This window comes from Erythrolamprus reginae, chromosome 6, assembly GCF_031021105.1.
Source record: "Erythrolamprus reginae isolate rEryReg1 chromosome 6, rEryReg1.hap1, whole genome shotgun sequence".
NCBI classification, from domain to species: Eukaryota; Metazoa; Chordata; class Lepidosauria; order Squamata; family Dipsadidae; genus Erythrolamprus; species Erythrolamprus reginae.
In genome coordinates this window covers 27,965,744-27,991,949 of record NC_091955.1, presented here as the reverse complement: position 1 = coordinate 27,991,949, position 26,206 = coordinate 27,965,744, and the positions used below count along the sequence as shown (strand labels likewise).

The 26,206-nt window shown below is 41.4% G+C and overlaps 1 protein-coding gene across 3 annotated transcripts in view; it reads right to left on the bottom strand.

Annotated features, from left to right (window-relative positions):
• CADPS2 (calcium dependent secretion activator 2) overlaps positions 1 to 26,206 on the bottom strand; it is a 507,583-nt gene that overhangs the window by 348,348 nt on the left and 133,029 nt on the right. For all 3 annotated transcript variants that reach the window (XM_070755440.1, XM_070755441.1, XM_070755442.1), the window contains exon 2: positions 23,539 to 23,652. In XM_070755440.1, coding sequence (XP_070611541.1) covers positions 23,539 to 23,652 — 114 coding nt within the window. The remainder of the gene's footprint in view (positions 1 to 23,538; positions 23,653 to 26,206) is intronic.

The window sequence follows — 26,206 nt, the reverse complement described above, 5'->3', positions numbered from 1 at the left end:
TCTGCCCCTCAGGCCTTGTGTTTGACACCCCTATGTAGATTAATTATGATGACAATATGGCTACATCTTCAGGCATACCAATTAGAAGTCACTGAGATTTTTAAAAATCATCTCCTTATTCCATATATTTTTTATCAAGCCTGTATTCTCCTTACTCTGGAAAAGTAGAATCTATAGTGTTTGTGAGCAAAGCCTTTTCTCACTGCTATTACTTAGTAATAACAACTGAGTTATATCAATAGTTTGCAGTCTAGTGCTCTTTTTTCATATAGTATGGCTGGACCTGTTCCTATGTTTAAGAAATCTTCTGGCTGAGTCTTCAGCCACCTTGTTTCTTTCCAGTTTCTGCTAGTGAAATGATAAGAGGTAAGTAGTGATGGGCAAACCGAGCCCGCACAATTCGGGTCCATACCGAATTTTGTGGTGGTCGGTATGCCGAACACGAACCGGAAAATTTTTCAAACTTTGGGCAAAGTTCGGGGTCGTGTTCGGCGTTTTGACGTCACCGGCAGGTTGCTAAGGACACCAAGGTGATCACTTCCTGTTTATTTTTACGTGAAAGGACCGCCCTTTGCTTGCAGCGCCGCTGCGGCATCCTTTTTCGTAAAAATAACAATGTTTATTTTTACGTGAAGACCTCCCTTTGAAGGAACTGGGGAATCTCTCCCACGAAGAGATTCCGGGGGCAGAGCTTTGATGTCACTGGCAAGTTGCTAAGGACACCAAGGTGATCACTTCCTGGATTCCATAAAGCGTAAAGTTCGTCCGAACTTGCTGAACCCGAACACCGTTGGGTTCGCCCATCACTACAGGTAAGTTTTTAAAAAAACAGCCACAAATTGTAGACTAAAGAATTATAATTTAAAAGTTTCAGGATTTTCAATCATATTCACTACTTGTTTTCTCACTAAAATAAATGTTTCTCTTAATAACTCAAATTTTGTTCCTTTCATTGATGTGTGTTCTATGCTAATTCCACCCATGTTTCCCATTTAGTAAATGTTTGGCTTCAATTATTTTCAGTCTTTTCAAGAGGACTGTGGGAATAACTAGTCTCGAAATACATCTAATAGCTGACTTTCATAAAATTGATATTTTGGAAAATGCTTTTGCATGAAACTTTAACTCAAAAAAGTATGCAGCCATTATGCATACTATGTTGCTAATAATTTCTCTCTTAAGTTGTTTAATGTCTGTGCTCATTGAACAGATTGCTATTAGATAACAGAAGCATTAGTTCGACATGGATAATAAATACATTCTACAAAGACAATATCATCCATACATTTCTGAGGCTATTTAAACAAACATATACTGCAAAATCAGTATGTCCCCAAAGGGAAAAACAACAAAATTTCACATTAAGTGGTGATGTCCATAAATGTAGAGCTTTAATTATTGATCATTACTGTCACTGGCCTCCAAATCATCACCACTCTCCAAGTGAAGAGAGTTCTTAAAGAATTAGTGAGAAGAATGCTCTTATATATGATCCCGAAAAGAAAAGGAGCCGTGGGAATCTGATGAAGATAAATTATTGCTTCTCAGTTGCCTTGGATAATGGCATAATTGCAAATTGGGCAAATGCCACGTTTTAGCAACCAGCGGTCAATACATCGTTTGTGGAAAATATGTCTGCAAGTTAAAATCCGGACTATCTCTCTTGGCTTATAGGTCTCTAAGCAAACCACACACGTTTCTTCTGCCAGATCAAATTCATCCTTTTTTAACTTCCTCAATTCAAGAGAATGGACAGCTTTTCGGAGTTCTGATTTCATCATTTGGGCTCTCCGTTCTTCATGTCTTATCATAATCTGCCCAGGAGTACAGCATATTAGGATATAAGCAATGAATGTCAAAATGAGAGAGTAAGCACACAGATATATCTTCCACAGGCACTGGGTTGCTCCCATTTCGATCATGGCAGTTACTCGAATACCTTCCTGAATCAAGCGAAGAATCTGCTTTCCTTTCAGGCTGCTAATCATGACAGCAGCAATCTCACCAGCGTCTTCACGAGTTAAAATGAGACTCTCTCTCTCAGCACACGAGTGGTCATAGATAATGACCCCAGCAGCACCTTTCTGTGCTGCTGCTATTACTTTATCCTTAAAAGTACAGCCTCCTCTGGCAATGAAGGCAATCCAATCCTCTGTATTTGGTGGTATGTTGAAGTTAGTCTCCACCCCACAAGCATTTTTAGCTTCACCATCTGGGATCACCAACACACCCATCATCTTCTTGGAAGGCAAGTTCTCTTCGAATAAAGCTGGATGATAGATCTCTGACATGGCCCACTTTCCCCAATGAAGTGTTAGATTCATATAATAAACGGATGGGCTTGCAGCATGGGAATCTGGTACACCAAACATTAGAGAGAAACCCAAGGCCAATTTCCAGCATAGTGAGATTTTTCTTGTGCAGTGATTAAAAGGTTTCATTTCTCCTCCCAACTTTCGCAAGTAGCCAGAATATTTCTTTTTTTAAAAAAAAATTCCTGATGGTTTCTTCAAAGTGTAGAAGCTTCGATAAGTAACATTTCTTGTCCTGGTATATTTGGAGGAGAGATTATTTGTGAGATCAGCCAATGCTTTCAACTGCCATGTCAAGTGATGTACTTCCTAGTATCATAAACTAACATAGACAATGGCCTAGCTAATTTGAATACTGCAAGCTTATTGGCTAAAATTTTAAAATTTATCAAAGCTTTGGCTCTTAAGGCCAGATTATTTGACTGATTTCATAACCTCATTTTAAACTTCTCGCTGCCTGGACTATTAAAAATTGAATGTTAAGTCACTGGACACTAAATATGCTGCATTTTCTACATTTATTTCACTTTCTAAAGGTTTACAGGTAACCCCAGCTATTGATTTTCATGCCTGAGGACAATCTCTATGAAGAAGATTTCAATGCAATTGTGACTGAACGTAGTCTGGATTCTCAGGAAGGAAGCAACTAGTTTGTGTGTGTGAGAGAGAATGCAGACAGCTCCTCTCTCATAGTCCCCAGAGTATATCCTTCATGTAGATAATAGGGTACATCAGTTTGACAATATTTTTTTTATAGGCATGGAATAATAAAGAAACCTGATTAGAATTCCTTTGTGTGTTCCTAGGAGCACTTCATTAGTACACCAAATCTAAGCTAAATTTGCTAAATAGACATCTGAGGCTTAGATATTACTGTACTCTCACAGTATATACAGTATCCACTTTCTAACTAGCTACAGTTTTGGATGAACAGCAGTTAAAGACATGACTAACTTGAAAGAGTCTTGATTTTCATTTTCTACCCATCAAAAACATCATCAAAAAAGCACAACAAAGAATGTTCTTTCTGCGCCAGCTCAGGAAGCTCAAACTGCCCAAGGAGCTGCTGATTCAGTTCTACAGAGGAATCATTGAGTCTGTCATCTGCACCTCTATAACTGTCTGGTTTGGTGCTGCAACCCAACAGGACCGACACAGACTTCAGAGGATAATCAGAATTGCAGAAAAAACAATTGCTGCCAATCTGCCTTCCATTGAGGACCTGTATACTGCACGAGTCAAAAAGAGGGCAGGTAAAATATTTACTGACCCCTCGCATCCTGGACACAAATTGTTTCAACTCCTACCCTCAAAACGTCGCTACAGAGTACTGCACACCAAGACAACTAGACACAAGAACAGTTTTTTCCCGAACGCCATCACTCTACTAAACAAATAATTCCCTCAAAACTGTCAGACTTTCTACTAAATCTGCACTTCTATTCTACTAGTTTTTCTCATCATTCCTATCACCCATTTCCTCCCATGTTAGATTAGATTAGATTAGATTTATTGGATTTATATGCCGCCCCTCTCCGAAAACTCGGGGCGGCTCACAGCAAGACAAAAAACAATATATAATGACAATCCAATACCCACCAATCCAATTTCAGTTTTAAGCTAAAAATTCACAAAAACAACCCCAAGTATTAAAACAAATAAACAAAACACACATACAATCAATCTAATACCAAAACAACATGGGCAAGGGGGAGATGTTTCAGTTCCCCCATGCCTGACGGCAGAGGTGGGTTTTAAGAAGTTTGCGAAAGGCAAGGAGGGTGGGGGCAATCCTAATCTCAGGGGGGAGTTGGTTCCAGAGGGTTGGAGCCGCCACAGAGAAGGCTCTTCCCCTGGGTCCCGCCAGACGACATTGTTTAGTCGACGGGACCCGGAGAAGGCCAACTCTGTGGGACCGAACCGGTCGCTGGGATTCGTGCGGCAGAAGGCGGTCCCGAAGGTATTCTGGTCCAGTGCCATGAAGGGCTTTATAGGTCATAACCAACACTTTGAATTGTGACCGGAAACTGATCGGCAACCAATGCAGGCTGCGGAGTGTTGGAGTGATATGGGCATACTTAGAGAAGCCCATAATTGCTCTCGCAGCTGCATTCTGCACGATCTGAAGTTTCCGAACACTTTTCAAAGGTAGCCCCATGTAGAGAGCGTTACAGTAGTCGAACCTCGAGGTGATTAGGGCATGAGTGACTGTGAGCAATGACTCCCGGTCCAAGTAGGGCCGCAACTGGCGCACCAGGCGAACCTGGGCAAACGCCCCCCTCGCCACAGCTGAAAGATGTTTCTCTAGTGTGAGCTGTGGATCGAGGAGGACGCCCATGTTGACTGTATGACTGTAACTTGTTGCGTATATCCTAAGATTTTTATTAATATTGCTTCTTCATTGCTTATTTGACCCCTATGACAATCATTAAGTGTTGTATCACATGATTCTTGACAAATGTATATTTTATTTTATGTACGTTGAGAGCATATGCACCAAGACAAATTCCTTGTGTGTCCAATCACACTTGGCCAATAAAAATTCTATTCTATTCTATTCTATATCATTTTAATGCATACATTTTACTTGCTGTTCTTATTAATAATTGCAGGGTTAAAATGGCAAACTGGCAGATGAGATTAAAACTAGGGCTACCTATCTAGGCTGCAGTTTTCTTTAGATTTCAGTTTCTGTATAATTTTGCTGCCATTCAGTAACTATCTGAATTGTTGTAGACTTGCACTGAACATAGAGGATAATCTTGAGGGAGAGAGGGAAGATTTATTGCCAAAGCTTCAGTCAAATGAATGAGATTTAAGCCCGGACTAAAAAATGTGGTTTATGAAAATGGCTCAGACATGAAGATAAGAAGGAAGAAGGGAAGCAGAATCAGACCTGTAAGTTTTTGTTATTGTAACCCTATAATAAAAGTAGTATTAGTAACTCATAACTTTGGTTCCTAGTCTGGTTTGTCTTAAAGTACTGACACATTCATCCTTTGCAAGATTCTGTGACTAAAGCTGTTCTAATAAAAGTAACTTTAGGTCTACATGGTGTGTGTTTCATAGTCTGACCTACCATATAGGATTGAAATATTAACGTCAGGCCAAAACTCAAGATATGAACAATACCCAGTCAAATAACTGCCAAACAAAGACAACGGTGAACAGTCCAACCAATTATTGTTGAGTAGTATGGATCTCTGTGTGTGATTTTTTTAAAAAAAACTATTAATTACTTATTTATTTAATTTATATTGCTGTCTATTCACACATGGTGACTCAAAGTGGCCTACAGAATATAACATCTCATTTAAAACAATAAAACTAATTAAAAATCAAATAAATTAATAAAATAAAATCACCCCTCACATACACACACATACACACACACACTAACCCAGCAACAGCAAATCACAAATAATGGGCTCCATCCTGCTCTAGGTTCCCCAAATCTGCTGGCAGAATCAGGTTTTCATCCCCTTCCAAAAATATGTTAAGAGTGGAGGCCAGAGAGAGACCACCCACACCCACTCACACGCACGCACGCACGCACGCACACACATACACAGAAAGAGAGAATATCAGCCATCCCATCAAATCCATGTTTATACAACATCCTTGATATTTTTCACTAACTGACAATGCTGCTACCCTTCAAAAAGACCTTAACTATGTATCAGAATGGTCAAACAATTGGCAACTCCAAATCTCAACCAATAAATGCTCTGTCTTATACATTGGTCTAGCAAAAGTTTTGTATGCCCTAGTTTGCAGTTCAATATTATTGGAGAAGAAACTATGCAATATTATGTTAACAACTCTTAATGCCTGTTTCATTAAAACACAAAATACAAGTTGGGCAGATATGTCCTTGTAGATGACCTTCACTCTACCTTGGAGTACTAATCTCAAATGATCTAAGTGCCAGAGCTCATTGCAACAGCATTGCCAAAAAGGCATTAAGAATTGTTAACCTAATATTGCATAGTTTCTTCTCCAGTAATATTGAACTGCAAACTAGGGCATACAAAATTTTTGCTAGACCAATTCTTGAATACAGCTCACCTGTCTGGAATCCGCACTGCATTTTAGACATTAATACAATCAGTCCAGAGATATGTCACGAGAAGAGTCCTCCACTCCTCTATTTGCAACAGAATACCACCAGATTTGAAATTTTGGCCTTAGACAACTTAGAACTTCGCCATCTTTGATCTGACCTAAGCATAGTACATAAAATTATCTGCTACAATGTATTACATATCAATGAATACTTCAACTTCAACCTCAACAATAAACAAGCACACAATAGATACAAACGTATAGTAAACTGCTCCAAACATGATTGCAGAAAATATGACTTCATAACAGAGTTGTCAAATTGATTGATTGATTGATTGATTGATTTGATTTGATTTGATTTGATTTGATTTGATTTGTAGCCGCCCCTCTACGTAGACTCGACCGACTGGACTGCACTACTGCACTACCTGACTCTGTAGTTTCTCCCCCAAACCCCCAAAACTTTAACCTTAGACTGCCCACTGTCAACCTCACCCCATTCTTAAGCAATCTTTAAGGGGTGCACATAAGAGCACCAGAATGCCTAACCTCCCTGTCCTAATATGCCCTTTTATTCGTATTCATTTTATGTGTTCATAATCATATTTATACTTATATCTATTATCTAATACATACTTGATGAAAACAAAATAAATAAAATAAATAAATACATAAGTAGAATCTTAAACTTCATAAAGAGAAAAGACCATGATTGTAATTTACATATTTTAAATATGCTTTCCCAGCACTAAATCAGAAAATATGGAGGGAACAGTGCAATACAGACCTGCAGTATGTTTTAGGCTTTTCAGTATGTGTGAGGTCTCCTTGTTACACTATTATTCTTTGAAAACTACATAGGAAGTACCTAAAACCATTCAACGACAATAATAGTGATCTTAACCCAATGTTAAAAATGTTATTAAGAGGAAGACTGAGAAGGGTGATAAAATAGGTGGAGAGCCCATTTGGTGCAGTGGTTAAGCTACTAATCTAGAAATCAGAAGACTATGAATTTAGGATGAAAGCCAGCTGAATGAAAAAGATTAACAAACATTTGGGTTACAGATTTAATCGCTTCAGAGTTTATAAATTTGTTTATGAAAGCTTGACATCTTAATTATATATCAAGCTTGATGTAATGTTAATAGCCATTGAGACAAATTTTATTTATTTTACATCTTCTTTTATGAGTCATTAACATTTAGCAAAGTATTAAATATTTAGCAGCTCAATGGTTTGTAAATACTAAAATTATAATTTAAATATTTTGTCTTCATGTAAAAATTTTCTACAAATTATAATAGTAACAATAAAGCTTTGAGACAGAGGGAGGGGGGAGAAAATGACAAAGAGAGGAAGAAAAGAAGGAAAAGGCTTTTAAAACTGAAAGCACCAATAATTAACTGCCCAAAAATAAATCAAAAACAGATTAGTAAAGCAAACTACAATGGTACCTCTACTTACGAACTTAATTCGTTCCGTGACCAGATTCGTAAGTAGAAAAGTTTGTAAGTAGAAGCAATTTGCCTGATAGGAATCAATGTAAAAGCAAATAATGCGTGCAAACCCATCCCAAAAGTCATCCCTTTGCCTTGTGTCACTGGGAATCCCTGTCTCCGGACTTCTGTTGCCACCCAAAGTGCTCATTCTTGTGCTGCTGGGATTCCCCTAAGCCACCCCCCCCCCCGCTGGGAATCCCTGCCTCTGGACTTCCGTTGCCACCCAAAATGCCTGTTCTTGCACTGCTGGGATTCTCCTGAGCCTCCCCTTGCTGGGATTTCCTTTATTTTTGCCAGCACCTCTTTGAATCCCAGTTAGACTGGGAAAAATGTCATTATCGTTCCAGAAGAAGACAATACCAGACCACTAACATTTCTGGCAAGAAAATTTCATATATATATTTCACAGATATATCCATGAGGTCATTAATAGTTAGCTTAATTTTGAGAGACTTAAACTTTACTTTTGCTGACCCTGATGATAAATACTGTAGCTAACACAACTACAGATTCTAAGCTCTAATATGCCCTCTTTTGAAGCAGGCAAAGATTAAATGTACATGTAAATCATGTTTTCTAATTGATGTTGGACATACTTGTGTTTGGTACTGTTACTTCTCAAGGTGAGTTTTATCCCAGATCAAAGCAATCAGTTCTCAAAGGGCATAACAGATTGAAACTATAGATTGAAAAAAACGGAATCAAAATGAAGCGTGTAATCAGTCAGATGGACTCATTTTTGCAGTCACCCAACAGTGATCTCACTGAGGCAGAGATAAAAGAAATTGGACTCTCCTGAGATAATAGTACAGTAGCAAGTCAGAATGTGATATTCTCTTGCAAGAAATTGATCAATTTTTCCAACTCCATAAGGGGTAATGGTTCCTATTATTACAGAGGAGAAAACCAAAATACCTAAACAAATCTAAGTTATTATTTTACTCTTTTGTATGATGTATTAAAATAAAACATTTAGAGGGTTGAATTCCATGGGGATCACTATTTTGTAATCTCACATGACAGCTCTTAGATTAAATTTGCCAGGACGGATTGGAATTCCAATGCCTCTTCTTCAGTTGTGGGTTTCAATTTTTTTACTACTGGTTCTGTGGACATGACTTGGTGGGCATGATAGGGGACGGAGATCTTAAAATCTCCATTCCCTCCCCACTCCCGATCAACTGGGACTCGGGAGGCAGAGAATAGATGGGGCGGAGGCCAGTCAGAGGTTCTCCAAACTACTCAAAATTTCCACTACTGGTTCTCCAGAACTGCTCTTCCCAGAAATCAATTAGTTAAGGTTCCCAAATAATCCTACCAGACTTTTAATGTTTATTTTGGGGGAAGGGGGGTTAATTAAAGAAAGTATATTCTAATTACATAACAATTCATTAAATAAACTGAGAAAAGCTATAAATAAAGGCAAAGGCATCTAAGTGCGTTAGAAATGCTGCGCTTTCGAAAACAAATACATACTACTAGACTGTTTTATTTGAACTAGGCTGACCTCTCAATTAGTCACATCTCAGAATTAAGGGCTTCAAAAATTATTTTTCTATCAGCCCTACAATTTTTTCTAAACCTAGTTGCCCTTTTTGGATTTTTTGGAGGCTTTTTGAAGAAGAAATATCAAGAGATTCAGAACCTTCAGAAATATATCTGGTTCTGCAGCGTAACAAATATATTTTTTCTAAAACTTTTGCCAGACCAATCCTTGAATACAGCTCATTTGTCTGGAACCCACACCGCATTTGGGTCATAAACACTCTAGAAAATGTTTATGAGAAGACCCCTTAACTTTATTAGAAGAGCCCTCCACTCCTCCACTTGCATCAGAATACCCTACGCAACTAGACTTACAATCCTAGGTTTAGAAAGCTTAGAACTACATCGTCTTAAACACAACCTAAGCATAGCCCATAAAATCATCTGCTACATCCTTCCTGTCAATGACTACTTTGGCTTCAATCACAACAATACACGAGCACACAACAGATATAAATTTAAAGTAAACTGCTCTAAACTCAACTGCAGGAAATACGACTTTAGTAACCAAGTAGTTGATGAATGGAACTCACTACCTGACTCTGTAGTATCATCATCTAACCCCCAAAACTTTCCTCTTAGACTATCCACTGTTGACCTCTCCCAATTCCTAAGAAGTCAGTAAGGGGTGTGTATAAGTGCACCAGCGTGCCTTCCATCCTTGTCCTAATGTTTCTCTTTTACTAGTATCATGTATATAAATATTGGTATATCTTTGTATACTACCAATATGTATTTGACAAAACAAACAAAATAAAAATAAATGAAAATAACACCAGGGCTCACCAGTAATACCCAGTTCCTCATGTTTTGTCCTTTGTGTATATTGTGCTCTGAATGTCAATACTTAGGGTTGACTTTCCATACCCCATAGGATAATAGTCATTATGATCACTATGAGTAGTGATGAGTAGATCACAAGTTTTTATATCCAAATCTGGCTGCAAAAAGGTATAAGCAATATCTATTAGATATTAGATATTGCTTATACCTTTTTGCAGCCAGATTTGGATATAAAAACTTGTGATCTACTCATCACTACTCATAATGATCATAATGACTATTATCCTATGGGGTATGGAAAGTCAACCCTAAGTATTGACATTCAGAGCACAATATACACAAGCATTATTTCAGTTACAATACACTGCAAAACAATGTAAACTTATGCAATACAGAACAACTATGTTTTTTTTAACATTAACAAAACATTCAGACCTATGCTAATATTAAACACCGTGGCTGACCAAGATGGTCTAAACTGGAATATAATGGAAATTTTGTTTTGCATACGCAATTCTGTAGATATATCCTTTCAAAAACTCTGTTCATTTTCAACCATGTAACAGGTAATAGTTAATGAAATATTGATTACATACACAAGCTATTAGTATACATATTAGAACAATTACCACATTTTATTCAATAATGTCTTAAAGGCATATTTTGGTCTGGTATTTCTCCCTCCTAACAACTGTGTTCCTTGCACTGCAGAGAAAAGGAACATATTCTAAGTACTGCTTAAATTTTATTACTACTTCTTTAGAAAGTTACCTTGTTTAGAAGAAGGCTCACCAGCATGGATGACAAGGTGCCTTTTTCTTTGAGTGGTGGCAATTGTCACTTTAATGGACTCTTCTGACATTGTACACAGTACTAATCAGCAGTTTTGGGGTCTTGTTGGCAGGATGCTGTCAACATATATGGTCCTTGCAATGGCCCACAACTTTGTGCTATTATAAATGTCATCCAGTCACTTTCACTTTGAATCTTATCAATAACGCTAAAGATAGGTAGATTGTTCTGTTTCTTTTGGTCACTATTCAATGGCTAAACAAGGAAAAATGAACATTAAGGAGTAAGTGAAACATCAGAACGTGGCCATGCCTGAACCTGAGAAATGAAGGGATGACATGAATGGAATTCTTGAAAACAATAGGGGGAAAATAAGAACAATGGAAAGGCTTTTATTTTGAAATATTAACTTTTAATAAGAACTTTACTGATGATAAAAAAAATGCCAAAAAACCCTGCAAGGATTTCTTCAGGCAGCACAAGGAATCAAAAACTGACTTAAAGGCACAATTGCATGCATGTACACACACAACTATACTCCAATTTATTCTGCCAATTTAAGTCCAGTTGAGTGTATGATAAGGTGATACAATATCACCTATTCTTTTCTCAGCCTGCCTAGTTTGTTTTCACAAACTAGACTGGGAAAAAGATGAAATAAAAATCAGTGGCACCTGTTTAAATCACTTAAGATTTGCAGATGATGATGTTCTCTTCTCACAAGACACAGGAAGAGACATAAGAGAAGCAAGAGAACCATTTAACTTAAAAATAAACCTGAAAAAGAGCCAGGTTATGTTTAATAAATTCACTAAAGAAATTTTTTTTTTACAGTATATTTGTAAAAGAATTAAACATAGTAGACCACTAAATATACTTCAGTCAAGGGCTCTCAATGGAAGATGATACCATAAGGGAAATTGAATGTTAAATGTGGCTGGGAGGCATTTGGCAAGCTAAACATAATTTTCAAAAATCACATCTCCCTGTGCCTGAAAAGTTTTTGATCAGTTGTGCTACCTGCTACAATGTACGCTGGTGAAACATGGAGACTAACCTCACAATCAATTAAAAAGCTACGAGTGGTGCAAAGAACCATGGAAAGATACATGCTTAGGATTATAAGACAAGATAGAAAGACCTCTTCGTGGATTAGAGAACAAACTATACAATATCATCAAGAGAGCAAAAGAATTGAAATGGAAATGGGCTGATCACATAGCTAGAAGAACTGATAGCAGGTGGATCAAGGCAGGCATAAAAATGGATTCCACTTGATAAAAAGCATCCAGGAAAGGCACTAAAACAAGATGGATCGACAATATCAGTAGGTATTGTGGGCCCAATTGGCGAAAGAAAGCTCAAGACTGTATTAGTTAGAAACATATGGAAGAGGCCTTCAGCCTATAGTGGCCAGACAATGGCTAAAATGATGGTGATGATGAAATGTAGTTGCTGATATGAACTTTCTTTAGCTGAGCCTTCTTGTTCAACAAGCTGGTTATTAGGCAAATATTTATTTATTGAAGACTGCTTGTAACACATTTATTGAATATTGCTTCTAGTTAAAACTGTTTTATAGAGATACAGGTAGTCCTCAACTTACAACAGTTCATTTAGTGACTGTTCAAAGTTACAAAAAAAGTGACTTGTCCTTTTTTTTCACAAGTATGACTGTTGCAGCATCACTGTGATGATGTGATCAAATGCAGGTTATAAAATTCAGATGTGTGGCAATTTATTCATATTTATGATGGTTGCAGTGTCCCGGGGTCATGTGATTACTTTTTTGCAGTCTTCTGACAAGCAAAGTCGATGGAAAAGCCAGATTCACTTAACAACCACATCACTGTGAGCCACTGCAGTGATTAACTTAACAACTATAGCAGGAAATGTTGTAAAATAAGGCAGAATTCACTTAATAAATGTCTCTCTTATAAACTTTTTTTATCTCAATTGTGGTCATAAGTCGAGGACCACCTGTCTACTCAGTCTAACTGAATTCATGGATCTACAAATAATCATAATGTTAATAACATAATGCATAGTGTTATACCACTTGCAGTATATCTCAAATATCAAGATCCATTATAGAAATTAAACAGTGAATAGAACAGAACAGAATAGAATTTTATTGGCCAAGTGTGATTGGATACACAAGGAATTTGTCTTGGTGTATATGCTCTCATTGCATATAAAAGAAAATATAGATTTGTCAAGAATCATGAGGCACAACACTTAATGATTGTCATAGGGGCCAAATAAACAATGAAGAAACAATCGATATTAATAAAAATCTTAGGATACAAGCAACAAGTTACATACAGTCCTAAGTGGGAGGAAATGGGTGACAGAAAAAAACTAGTAAAAATAGAGTACACTTAGTAAAAAGTTTAACAGTGTTGAGGGAATTATTTGTTTAGCAGAGTGATGGCGTTCTGGAAAAAACTGTTCTTGTGTCTTGGTGTGTAGTGCTCTGTAGCAACATTTTGAGGGTAAGAGTTGAAACAGTTTATGTTCAGGATGCGAGGGTCAGTAAATATTTTCACAGCCCTCGTTTTGATTCGTGCAGTATACAGGTCCTCAATGTAAGGGAAATATTCCACTAAAGGTGGCAGCTTTTCCAAAAAAATTAAGAACAAAATACTATAAAAATATTTACTTTGCAGAGCACAGAGGCTCATAATGATGGCTTTTATTAAGAGTTTTTTTAAAAAAAATCCAATTAAAGCAATAAAAATAATGTCTCTATGATAAATACAGTGTATCTAGTGCTTGCAAAGATATTTAGCAGGATATGGTGCAGTGTTAACTGCTGATTTGCTTCCTAAGCCTTCAGTACTATGTAGTCTTCATACAATAAAAGTGACATAGCACAAAATGGCCAATAATTACAGTGCCTGAGAGCAAGTCTGGGAAAACAGAATACATTTCAATGCTACAACATACTTTAAATATGCCTGAAAGAAAGCAGTCCTGCAGTAAAGGAAGCAAGCAAATGGAAATTTCTTCTTAAGACGTTAATAAACAACAAAAACCTGGCACAAAGTCAAAATTTTAATGTGCAGTTATCCAATCTTATCCCAAGCTTGGGGGAAAAGCCAGGTCTTCAAAGTTTAACAAGGCCAGGGTGATGCAGACTTCCAAAACTTTGGGACAGGGGGCAGAGTATGCCAACAGATTACCGTGGAAAAGGCACACTTCCTAGCTCCTATCAGATGGTTATATTTAGGGGAAAGATCTAAGAGCAACTGACCTGATAGGACAGGTAGATATTCTTAGGGAAAAGCAGTCCTGCAGATAACCTGGATGTTCCCCCTAAACCAGTGATGGTGAACCTATGGCACGGGTATCACCGGTGCCACACAGAGCCATACCTGCCGGCACACGAGCCATTGGCCGAGCTCAGCTCCAGCACACATATGCGCACCAGCCAGCTGATTTTTGCTCACATGGAGGCTCTTGGAGGGCCTCCGGGTGGGTGGGGGAGGGTGTTTTGTCCTCCCCAGGCTCTAGGGAAACCTCTGGAGCTGGGGAGGGTGAAAAAGATGCCTATCGTGTCCACCAAAATGGAAACAGGTTGTTTCTGGCCTCCAGAGAGCCTCCAGGAAGGGCAGGGAGGCAATTTTTGCCCTCCCCAGTCATTGGATCATGGGTATGGGCACTCATGCATGGGCAATAGTGTGTGTGCACGAGCTTTCGACACCCGAGGGAAAAATGGTTCACCATCACTGCCCTAAACCTAACTATTCCACCTCTCCTAAATGTTCCCCATATCAAAGTAGAATTCCATGCTACTGATCCAAATCAGCTCTGTATTTTCACTGTTTGATAATTTATTAATGGCTGTTATGGTTAAAGGTCAGGTTTTTGACAAACTCATGAAGAGTCGTCCCATTTGCTGAGAGACGCTACCAGCAATAGTAAATATGTTCAACACCATCCCAGGAGTCTTTGCTTACATATTAATCATGTGCAAAGCTACTTTGTCTCCTTGAAAAAATAAAGCCACTCCAAAGAAAAGAAGGTATAAAGATTTTGTCAGCTGCCATAATAAAATGATCTTCTGTAAAGTGTGAAGGACAGAAAATGTGGAATTAAACATCCTTTCTCCCTCAAAGTAGGTTTTTCCTCTAAAAGGAAAAGCAAAGAGGCAGGTTTTATTAAGCAATCTGAGGAGAAACATTAAATGAAAAAAAAAAACAATTCATATGAATCTAACAGATATACATATTTAAAAGACAGTAAAAAAACTAGTCTCCCTTCATTTTCAATTCAGCAAAAATATGTCACACATATAGAATATAGTTTGTTGGCTATGAAAAAATTAACTGCCTTGGATATGGCCTTGGTGGTGCTAAGAGGCAAAAGGAAGCATTAAGCCCCTCCCATATTTGGATATGCGAGGGTGATTTGACAGAAAAAAAGAAAGAAAGAAAAACCATATAACACTTCCCTGGCACAAAGCTGAAAGGATGAGATCCTGTCGCCTAGAGCAGTGTTTCCCAACCTTGGTCACTTGAAGATATTTGGACTTCAACTCCCAGAATTCCCCAGCCAGAAAAGGCTGGCTGGAGAATTCTGGGAATTGAAATCCAGATATCTTCAAGTGGCCAAGGTTGGGAAACACTGGCCTAGAGCTTAATTTCAAAGGCTACGGGATCAAATCCCAGTGAGAATATGGCTAGCTGATGAGAGGAAACAACCTTGAAATAGATCTATACTAGTCCCCCTTTATTTTCAATTCAGGAAAAAAAATGTTATATACAGTGATCCCCCGGTTATTGCGTCCCCGACCATTGCGAACAGGGTAATTTGCGATTTTTCAACCCGGAAGTCAAAATACCATCTACGCATGCGTGCCCTTTTTTTCTATGGGCACGCATGCGTAGATGGCAACCGGGAGATCAGCTGCTGGGCGGCTTCCCTGGGTCTTCCCCCTCTTGCTGGCATCAGCGAGGAGTTTCCCCACCGCCCACGCAAACTCCTCGCTGCCGCTCGCCCGCCCTTCGCCTGCCCACGCCGTTCGCTCCCCCTCTTGCTGGCGGGAGGGCGAGAAGCCCTCCCCAGCACCCACTCGCCCGCCCTTCGCCGCTCGCCCACCCTTCGCCCTGGCCGCTTCTTCCCAGCGGAGAAATTCCAGCCCCCACCTGGTCCCGCCCGATCCTCCTCCCTGAGGCAGCTCGCCCTCCCATGGCCGCTTCCTCCACCCTCCATCGCAAGCCCTCGCCACCGCAGCCAACGCGCGCTGCGATCTTCAAGCCCGGCTCCTTTCGGCCCAGCATCCCGGGCCAAGCAGCTGCCTTCCGTGACTGAGCCTGGCTCGCCCGGAAGATCGTAGCGCGCGTTGGCTGCAGCGGTGAGCGAAGCCAAGCCGGCAGCAATGTCGCCGCCGCTGCAGCCAACGCGCGCTACGATCTTCCGGGCGAGCCAGGCTCAGTGACGGAAGGCAGCTGCTTGGCCCGGGATGCTGGGCCGAGAGGAGCCGGGCTTGATCCGCTGAGCCTGGCTGGCCCGGAAGATCATAGCGCGCGTTGGCTGCAGCAGCGAGCGAAGCCAAGCCGGCAGCAATGTCGCCGCCGATGCAGCCAACGCGCGCTACGATCTTCCGGGCCAGCCAGGCTCAGTGACGGAAGGCAGCCGCTTGGCCCGGGATGCTGGGCCGAGAGGAGCCGGGCTTGATCCGCTGAGCCTGGCTGGCCCAGAAGATCGTAGCGCGCGTTGGCTGCAGCAGCGAGCGAAGCCAAGCCGGCAGCAATGTCGCCGCCGATGCAGCCAACGCGCGCTACGATCTTCCGGGCGAGCCAGGCTCAGTGACGGAAGGCAGCCGCTTGGCCCGGGATGCTGGGCCGAGAGGAGCCGGGGTTGATCCGCTGAGCCTGGCTGGCCCGGAAGATCGTAGCGCGCGTTGGCTGCAGCGGCGAGCGAAGCCAAGCCGGCAGCAATGTCGCCGCCGCTGCAGCCAACGCGCGCTACGATCTTCCGGGCGAGCCAGGCTCAGTGACGGAAGGCAGCCGCTTGGCCCGGGATGCTGGGCCGAGAGGAGCCGGGCTTGAACCGCTGAGCCTGGCTGGCCCGGAAGATCGTAGCGCGCGTTGGCTGCAGTGGCGAGCGAAGCCAAGCCGGCAGCAATGTCGCCGCCGCTGCAGCCAACGCGCGCTACGATCTTCCGGGCGAGCCAGGCTCAGTGACGGAAGGCAGCCGCTTGGCCCGGGATGCTGGGCCGAGAGGAGCCGGGCTTGATCCGCTGAGCCTGGCTGGCCCGGAAGATCGTAGCGCGTGTTGGCTGCAGCGGCGGCGACATTGCTGCCGGCTTGGCTTCGCTCGCCACTGCAGCCAATGCGCGCTACGATCTTCCGGGCCAGCCAGGCTCAGCGGATCAAGCCCGGCTCCTCTCGGCCCAGCATCCCGGGCCAAGCGGCTGCCTTCCGTCACTGAGCCTGGCTGGCCCGGAAGATCGTAGCGTGCGTTGGCTGCAGCGGCGAGCGAAGCCAAGCAGGCGCGCCGTTCTCCGCTGACTCCTAAAGCGGGGAAGTTCGCCAGGAGTCAGCGGAGAACGGCGCAACTGTTTTAAAACGATCGGAGCTTTCCAATGAGTCCCGAAGACAAACGGCAAACTTCCGCGTTTGTCTTCGGGACTCATTGGAAAGCCGTGCGGGTGTTTTAAAACATCCCCGCCAACATGGGGGGCTTGCTAGCACCCCCCCAAACCCGGGTTGGGGGTTCGGGGGGTGCTAGCGAGCCCCCCATGTCGGTGGCGACGTTTTAAAACATCCGCGCCGCCCCCCAATCTTCGGCTTCTCGCTAGCGCTGCGGAAGTTAAAAACACCATCTGCACATGCGCAGATGGTGTTTTTACTTCTGCAGCGCTACTTCGTGAAAACCCGCTCGTTGTGGGGGGTCCTGGAACGGAACCCTCGCAACGAGCGGGGGATCACTGTATACATAATCTGGGGACACAATCTGAAGTTAGTTGGGAGAAAGATCAAAAGCAACATGAGAAAATATTATTTTACTGAAAGAGTAGTAGATCCTTGGAACAAACTTCCAGCAGACGTGGTTGGTAAATCCACAGTAACTGAATTTAAACATGCCTGGGATAAACATATATTCATTGTAAGATAAAATACAGGAAATAGTATAAGGGCAGACTAGATGGACCATGAGGTCTTTTTCTGCCATCAGTCTTCTATGTTTCTATGTTTCTATGTTTCTACATATATTTATATATACAGTGGTACCTCTACTTACGAACTTAATTCGTTCTGTGATCAGGTTTTTAAGTAGAAAGGTTTGTAAGAAGAAGCAATTTTTCCCATAGGAATTAATGTAAAAGTAAATAATGTGTGCGATTCGGAAAACCACAGGGAGGGTGGAGGCCCTGTTTCCTCCCAGGAGATTCCTAGAGAGGCCCCACAGAGGCTTCTCCCCCCTTTTCTGACCGTTTCTTCCCAGGAGATTCCTAGAGAGGCCCCACGGAGGCTTCTCCCCACCTTTTCTGTCCGTTTCTTCCCAGGAGATTCCTAGAGAGGCCCCATGGAGGCTTACAGTTACAGTTACAGGTTACAGTTTCTGGTTACAGTTTCAGAGGCTTGGATTTGTAAGTGGAAAATGGTTCTTGAGAAGAGGCAAAAAAATCTTGAACACGTGGTTCTTATCTAGAAAAGTTTGTAAGTAGAGGCGTTCTTAGGTAGAGGTACCATTGTATATATTAATGTTGTACCTTGTGGAGATGGGCAGCAAACCCATTTTATTGTTGTCACCTTGTGGTGATGGGCAGCAAACAAATTTAACAAAATAAACACATCATGCTCATGTCACAAGCACAGAGGCACTTTTAGGTTAAAAGGATTAACTGGTGACACTATGATTGCTCAGGGGATGCCCAGTTGAGGGATGCTTTCATTCCCTGGCATAAGCTGGAGTAAACGATGGGCACTCGCCCTGCCCTAGAGGTCTCGAACACGGGCTTGCTACTTTCATGCCAGGATCCTAATCATGCAAGCTACCATGTAATATATATTATGCAACTTTGGAAAACTCCACAAAGTATGTAAAGTGAGGGGGGACAGGGATGTTTTCCATTGAAAAACTAGTGTTTCTCAACCTTGGCAATTTTAAGATGTGTGGATTTTAGTTCTCCAGCCACATGGGGAAATACTGGACTAGACAATGAGCTTGTATTTGCTAAAGTTAAATATCCAATTTCTAAATTAATGATTTTGGTGCCTATAGCAAACCAGGCAGTGTGACCAACCCTTGAAGCAGGCAGTTATTTCAGAGTAAACAAAACTGCTTCAGACTTTGTAACATCCAGTGTAAGTTGAGGAAGCCATTAATTTATCAAGCCATGATATATTAAGGATTGTCTCAATCAAAAGGAAATAAACCCAATCCTCTGTTCCAGACTGCATTTATTTTTTTAATCAATCCCTTTCTTGTTCAGTGAGGTCTTAGTGTTGCCTCCAAAGGGGAATATGAAATAACAAGAACATTTGTTTTGACAGTTACAACTGTTTTTTTAGATTCTAAAGAGAATACTAACTTGTAAAAGATTCTGATTTCCCATGCTGCCCTTCAGTGAAGTACCATCATAAAAAAAATGTAAATTGAATAAAGCTTTGTTACCACTCTCTGCCTCCAGTCGCCTACCAGTAAATATCACTGCTGTCACTACAGACTATTCAGAGAAGGTAATTTGTTTTCCATTGGAGGCTATTTAAAAAAAATCACATTCATTCATCTCCCTAGATTGTATAAATTAAACTCTTCTGGACCATTATTTCTGTTTGGCTCTTAGCCACAGACACATCAACTTATTTCCTTATTTGTCATGCTTCCCTATTTAGTATACAGGAAAAATATTTTAAGTGGTTAATTTCAACAATTTGTTTTCAAGCATCTCTAATTCTAAAAGAAAAAAGTAAACGTTTCTATTCTCTATCTAATTGTTTCAGAATTTAAAGACTTATCTTAAACTTCATTTCAGTTTCCTAGCTGGGGGGCCAGCATTGTTCGAAGACACTTCTCTGGCCATGTGGCCAGCATGACAATACAGCGAGGTGCACCGAATACCATTATCTTCCAATTGAAATTATACATATTTATCTACTTATTTATTTATTTATTTATTTATTTATTTATTATTTAGATTTGTATGCCACCATTCTCCGCGGACTCGGGGCGGCTCACAGCAAAATATAACAAATCGTAACAAATCCAAATAAATTTAAAATATTTTAAAAAGTTTAAAAAGAACCCCATTTACTAACAAGCACACACACAAACATACCATGCATAAATTGTACATGCCCGGGGGAGGTATTTCAGTTCCCCCATGCCTGACGGCAAAGGTGGGTTTTAAGGAGTTTACGGAAGGCAGGGAGAGTAGGGGCAGTTCTAATCTCTGGGGGGAGTTGGTTCCAGAGAGTCGGGGCCGCAACAGAGAAGGCTCTTCCCCTGGGGCCCGCCAACCAACATTGTTTAGTTGACAGGACCTGGAGAAGGCCCACTCTGTGGGACCTAATCGGTCGCTGGGATTCGTGCGGCAGAAGGCGGTCTCGGAGATATTCTGGTACAGTGCCATGAAGGGCTTTAAAGGTCATAACCAACACTTTGAATTGTGACCGGAAATTGATCGGCAGCCAATGCAGACTGCGGAGTGATGGCGAAACACGGGCATACCTAGGTAAGCCCATGACTGCTCTCGCAGCTGCATTCTGCATGATCTGAAGTTTCCGAACACTTTTCAAAGGTAGCCCCATGTAGAGAGCATTACAGTAGTCGAACCTCGAGGTGATGAGGGCATGAGTGACTATGAGCAATGAGTCCCGGTCCAGATAGGGCCGCAACTGGTGCACCAGGCGAACCTGGGCAAACGCCCCCCTCGCCACAGCTGAAAGATGGTTCTCTAATGTGAGCTGTGGATCGAGGAGGACGCCCAAGTTGCGAACCCTCTCCGAGGGGGTCAGTATTCCCCCCCCCCAGGGTAATGGACGTACAGATGGGATTGTCCTTGGGAGGCAAAACCCACAGCCACTCCGTCTTATCCGGGTTGAGTTTGAGTCTGTTGACACCCATCCAGGCCCCAACAGCCTCCAGACACCGGCACATCACTTCCACTGCTTCGTTGACTGGACATGGGGTGGAGATGTAAAGCTGGGTATCATCGGCGTACTGATGATACCTCACCCCATGCCCTTGGATGATCTCACCCAGCGGTTTCATGTAGATATTAAATAGCAGGGGGGGAGAGGACCAACCCCTGAGGCACCCCACAAGGGAGAGACCTCGGAGTCGACCTCTGACCCCCCACTAACACCGACTGCGACCGACCGGAGAGGTAGGAGGAGAACCACTGAAGAACAGTGCCTCCCACCCCCAACCCCTACTTGTATTTGCATGCTTTCAAACTACTAGGTTGGCAAGAGCTGGAACAACGGGGAGTTCACCCTGCCCTGTACCATTAGGGTCTCAAAAACTGCACAGGAGAAGGTGCTGCCAAGGTATGTAAATTGGTCCACTGCTTGCAGCTTTTGTCCCTTTACTGTGATGGTGGGCTCTTGATATTTAGCTTTCAGAGCTGGCTAATGCATCACTTTGGTCTTCTTTATGGAAATAATTACTGCATTATGAGATGTACATATCTGTCAGCTTGACAAACTGCATTTGGGGTAGGATTGAAAAGTTTATGAAAGCAAAGCAAAAAATAATTAACATTTTCCCCTTGCTTTCATAAACTCAGTCCCAACCAACATGGGTATAAGAATGTATTTGGAATTTGGAAGATTCAATTATGACTGATAGACTGAGATGATTTTTATTCCACTGATTCTCTTACAAACTTTAGGTCAATCATTTGATATCCCTTGCCATTTATTGTGTACAGTAACTCTCTCTACGGAAGGTAAGAAAAGTATTCAGGCACTCCTGTGACCTTCATTCTCAGGAAGGTCTTGCTACTATAATTCTAATCCAGCAATAAGAACAAAGATGCAGAACCAAGAAACAAATATATATGTTCATCCTACTTTCCTACCCATCTGCTTCTTCTGTTGAAAGTGTAGCAAACATATCCCTAGCATCTGAACCTTAAATCCAGCTATTTTAAAACATTAATCCCAGCATCTGTTCAAGGAGCTCACTCCTTGGCTCACTCCTTGAACATTATAATAAAAGGCCAAAGCACTAGGAAACAAAAGAGTAAAACAAATATTATTTGAAGAAAGATGTAAACAAAAATAAAATGTGAAAGATAAAAGGTTCTATATGTCTTTCATAACCATACATTTTACTAACAGCTAAACTCCTCTGATCCAATGTGACAAGCCCCCATGCCCGATTTTCAACAATTTGTTAAAATCAAGTAGAACAATTCCTGCCTATATGTTAAAATTGTCTCACATTTTCTCCTTGTATGAAAAAACAAGTGTTGAAGCTTTAGGACTTGTGTTCATTTTAATGAAGGAATGATTTCCAAATGGAATATGTTCATCTCTCCCATCTAGGTAGGGAGTTGTTTTAGCTATCAGACATGAAGACGATAGACCAAAGCTGTCTAATCTTCACACATGGACAAACTATGGAGAAAAGTGATGAGCACGGGATTCATGGGCAGGGCTTCGGCTAAATACCAAACTTAGAAACAAGGACAGTTCTTCAGAGAAGGCTGATTTCATGAATATATCTGTGTCCCATGATAAGATAAATCAGGGAGGGGAGAAATTGGATAGGAAATGTATATTTTGCCAATTGTGTGAAAGTAAAATGTTCTTCTTGTTCAAACAGATCCTAATCCAGTCTCTAAGGGGCACCAAGCAAAACTCGACAAGGTTTCTCACAATCAATATTGGTTTGGGGTGATGATGATGATGTCTGTCCATCGTGTTCAAAGTGGACCTTGACATCTAACAGGTTGTGGGCACAATGTGTCCTCAGGTGCCTGTAAGGCCTATAAGGGCAAAAACTGTTCTGACATATGTTGGGTAGATATGTGTGGGCACCATTGTCACAGCATTTGCAGCTCTGGCTTTGCCGAGTGCTCACCTCTCTTCTGCTATGATTGCTCTTCTGTCCTCAGATGTCTGGAAGCCTTGATGAATCAGCATGTGAAAAAGCAATGCTATCTATGGCTCCTTCATATTACCACAATTTCCCATATATCTACATTAGCTGCACATGTTAGATTCTAACAGAATAACAAAAGGAGGATGTTGCTAACTAATAATTCTAGGAATAATTCCTCATTCTTTTTTTCCAATAATTGAAACAACCTTTGACATATAGATAATGATTTCATTCCAGAAGTTTGGTCAAACACATATCAGCCTAATACTAGAAGCAGTGAGACTGTTTAGTCCAAATATTAAAAGAGAATCATTGTTTTAAGTAAACAGCCCTGATGTACTGTTTTTAATTTTAAAACATTATTTAAAAAGTCCTCACTAGGTACAATAGCTAATATAAAAGCTCGTGAAAAAGGAACACATGCATGAACATGCACACACAAAAAATGCACTAGAGAAAAAGGTTTTACTTACTTCATAGTAACTTCGAACTGCATTGCAAAAAGCTTCATCAGCCACAATCTGTGTCTCTCCATTTAGAAATGCCTGGAACCGCTCTTTCACCACTTGTAGTTGCTGTTTGTTCAGCTGAAAGAAGAAAAATATAATTATAAAATAAATTCACACATTTTATTTTTATTGTATTGTATTGTATTGTATTGTATCATATTATATTATATTAAAAAGATATTGCCTTGTCCCCCATGTCTGTGCTGCTTACTTTTAAAACTTAAAAACTTAAAAACAAATACAGTGGTACCTCGGTTCTCGACCACAAATCGTTCTGGAAGTGTGGTTGAGAACCGATTTGGTTGAGAACCGAAACAATTTAAAATAAATTCCCCTCCTCAGTTGTCTCTCCCTCTAGCTTGCCTGCTTCTGTCCCCGTGTCTCTCTTGCTCTCTCTCTGTAACTTGCCGGCTTCTGTCTTCAGTTCTCTTGCTCACCCCTGGCTCTCTCTCTCTCTCTCTCTCTCTCTCTGTAGCTTGCCGGCTTCCCTCTTCAGTTCTCTTGCTCGCCCCTGGCTCTCTCTCTCCGCAGCTTGCGGGCTTCTATCTTCAGCTCTCTCGCTCGCCTGCTACTGCCCCTGGCTCTCGCTCTCTCTGTGTAGCTTGCTGGCTTCTGTCTTCAGCTCTCTAGAGTGTTCGAGTTCCAAATATTTGTTCGAATTCCAGGGAAAAAGTTTCTTGAATTTCCTGGTCGAATACCGATTTGTTCGAACTGAGAAGCATTCGAAAACCGAGGTACCACTGTATTAAAACCAAAGACACATGAGAAGAGTGGAGATGGAGAGGGGAGGAAGGTGGGATCTGTTATTACTCAATCAACAGCCTCCATTGCACTGTTCCCTCACTGGAGTTTCAAGCTGACAGGTACGTCTTTAGGCCCTGGTGAAAATATAGGAGGGTTGGGGCCAACCTCACATTGTGGGACAAGATGTTCAAGAGGGCAGGAGTTACATCAGAGAAAGCCCTCCTTCTGGACTCTGCCAGCCAGAATAATTAGACTAGTGTGTCCGGCAGACACAGTGGTATGGGCCAATCCCAGGGTGGGGTGAGATGATCCCTCAAGTAACCTGAGGTCATGCCATAAAGGACTTTAAACACCTTGAATTGCACCTGCAAGCAGACTGGTAACCAATGCAGCTTCCAGAACAGTGGTGTTACAGGGGCCATTCTCGGAGCCCCCAAAACTCCCTGAGGGCTACCCTTGAATGATTTTCAAGGGTAGCCCCATATAGAGTGCATTATAGTAATAGAGTTATGAGATGACTAGGGACTGAACAACTAAGCACAGGAAATCCTGGTCAAGAAAAGGCTGCAATTGGCACATGACACAAAGTTGTGCAAAAGCTACCGGCTACCACCTGTTCCTCAAACAGGAGTCATGAGTATAGAAGAATCCCCAAGTTGTAGACCGGGACTTTCTGGGGAGGTACCACTCCATCCAGAGTCAAAACTAACAAAATTCTGGATCCCAGAGCCCTGTGTACTTCAGCCATTCAATTTTACCAGGGCTCAGTCAAAATCTGTTGTCCCACACCCAGGACCCTAAGTCTCCAGGTACCACAAAAGGACAGCTACTGCATTACTTGGATCACCAAGAGTGGAAATATAGAGTTGGGTGTCATCAACACACAATATATAGCTCAACCCATGGTGATGGATGATATCACACAGTGGTTTCATATAGATCTTGAAAAGGAGTGGAGAAAGTACCAATCCCAGTGATACACCACAGAATAGCGGCCTCAGGCTGGACCTCTCATTCCTATCAAGACTAATTGATAGCTGCCACAGAGAAAGGAACCTAATCAGCATAGAACTGTGCCATCCTGCCCCAGCCCATGTAACCTGCCCAAAAGGATACCATAGTTGATGGTATGGAAAGTCACTAAGAGGTCAAGGAGATCATTGATAAGTGTAACCAATGCAGTTTTCAGCCCATAACCATGACGGAATCCAGGCTGAAAAGGATCCAGGTAATCTTTATAAAATTGCAATAAAATTTTCCTTCTTTCCAAGTTTTCTCTTTTATTGTTTAAGGTTTATTTGTCAAACAAAAATTACAAATTCAAGCAAGCAAAATGAAAAACATTAAAATGGAACAGGGACAATTGACACATTAGTTCACTTACGCACGCCCCCTTAAGGACCTCTTAAATATGGGATGAGGTTTACAGAAATTAAGTTAGAATTAAAACTAGGAAAGTTAGTAGCAGAGACAGGAATCAGGAAGAATATTTCAAACTTTGACAACTTTATTACACACACACACACACACACACACACACATATATATATTTTCGTAGATTTTCACGGGTTCAGGTATGACGGTCTTGGTATATTCGGGTTTCTTCCCGTATAGGATTTGGAAATTTCTGGCGACGTTTCGACGAGGTCTCACTCGTCATCTCAGTGTTCGCCTGAGAACAAGGACAGAAACACCAGCCTGAAGATGACGAGTGAGACCTCGTCGAAACGTCACCAGAAATTTCCAACCCGAATATACCAAGACCGTCATATATATATATATATATATATATATATATATATATATATATATATATATGTTTTCGTAAATTTTCACGGGTATATGTATGTAGATTGTTCTGAGTTCGGGTTTTGCCCTGTGTAATGTT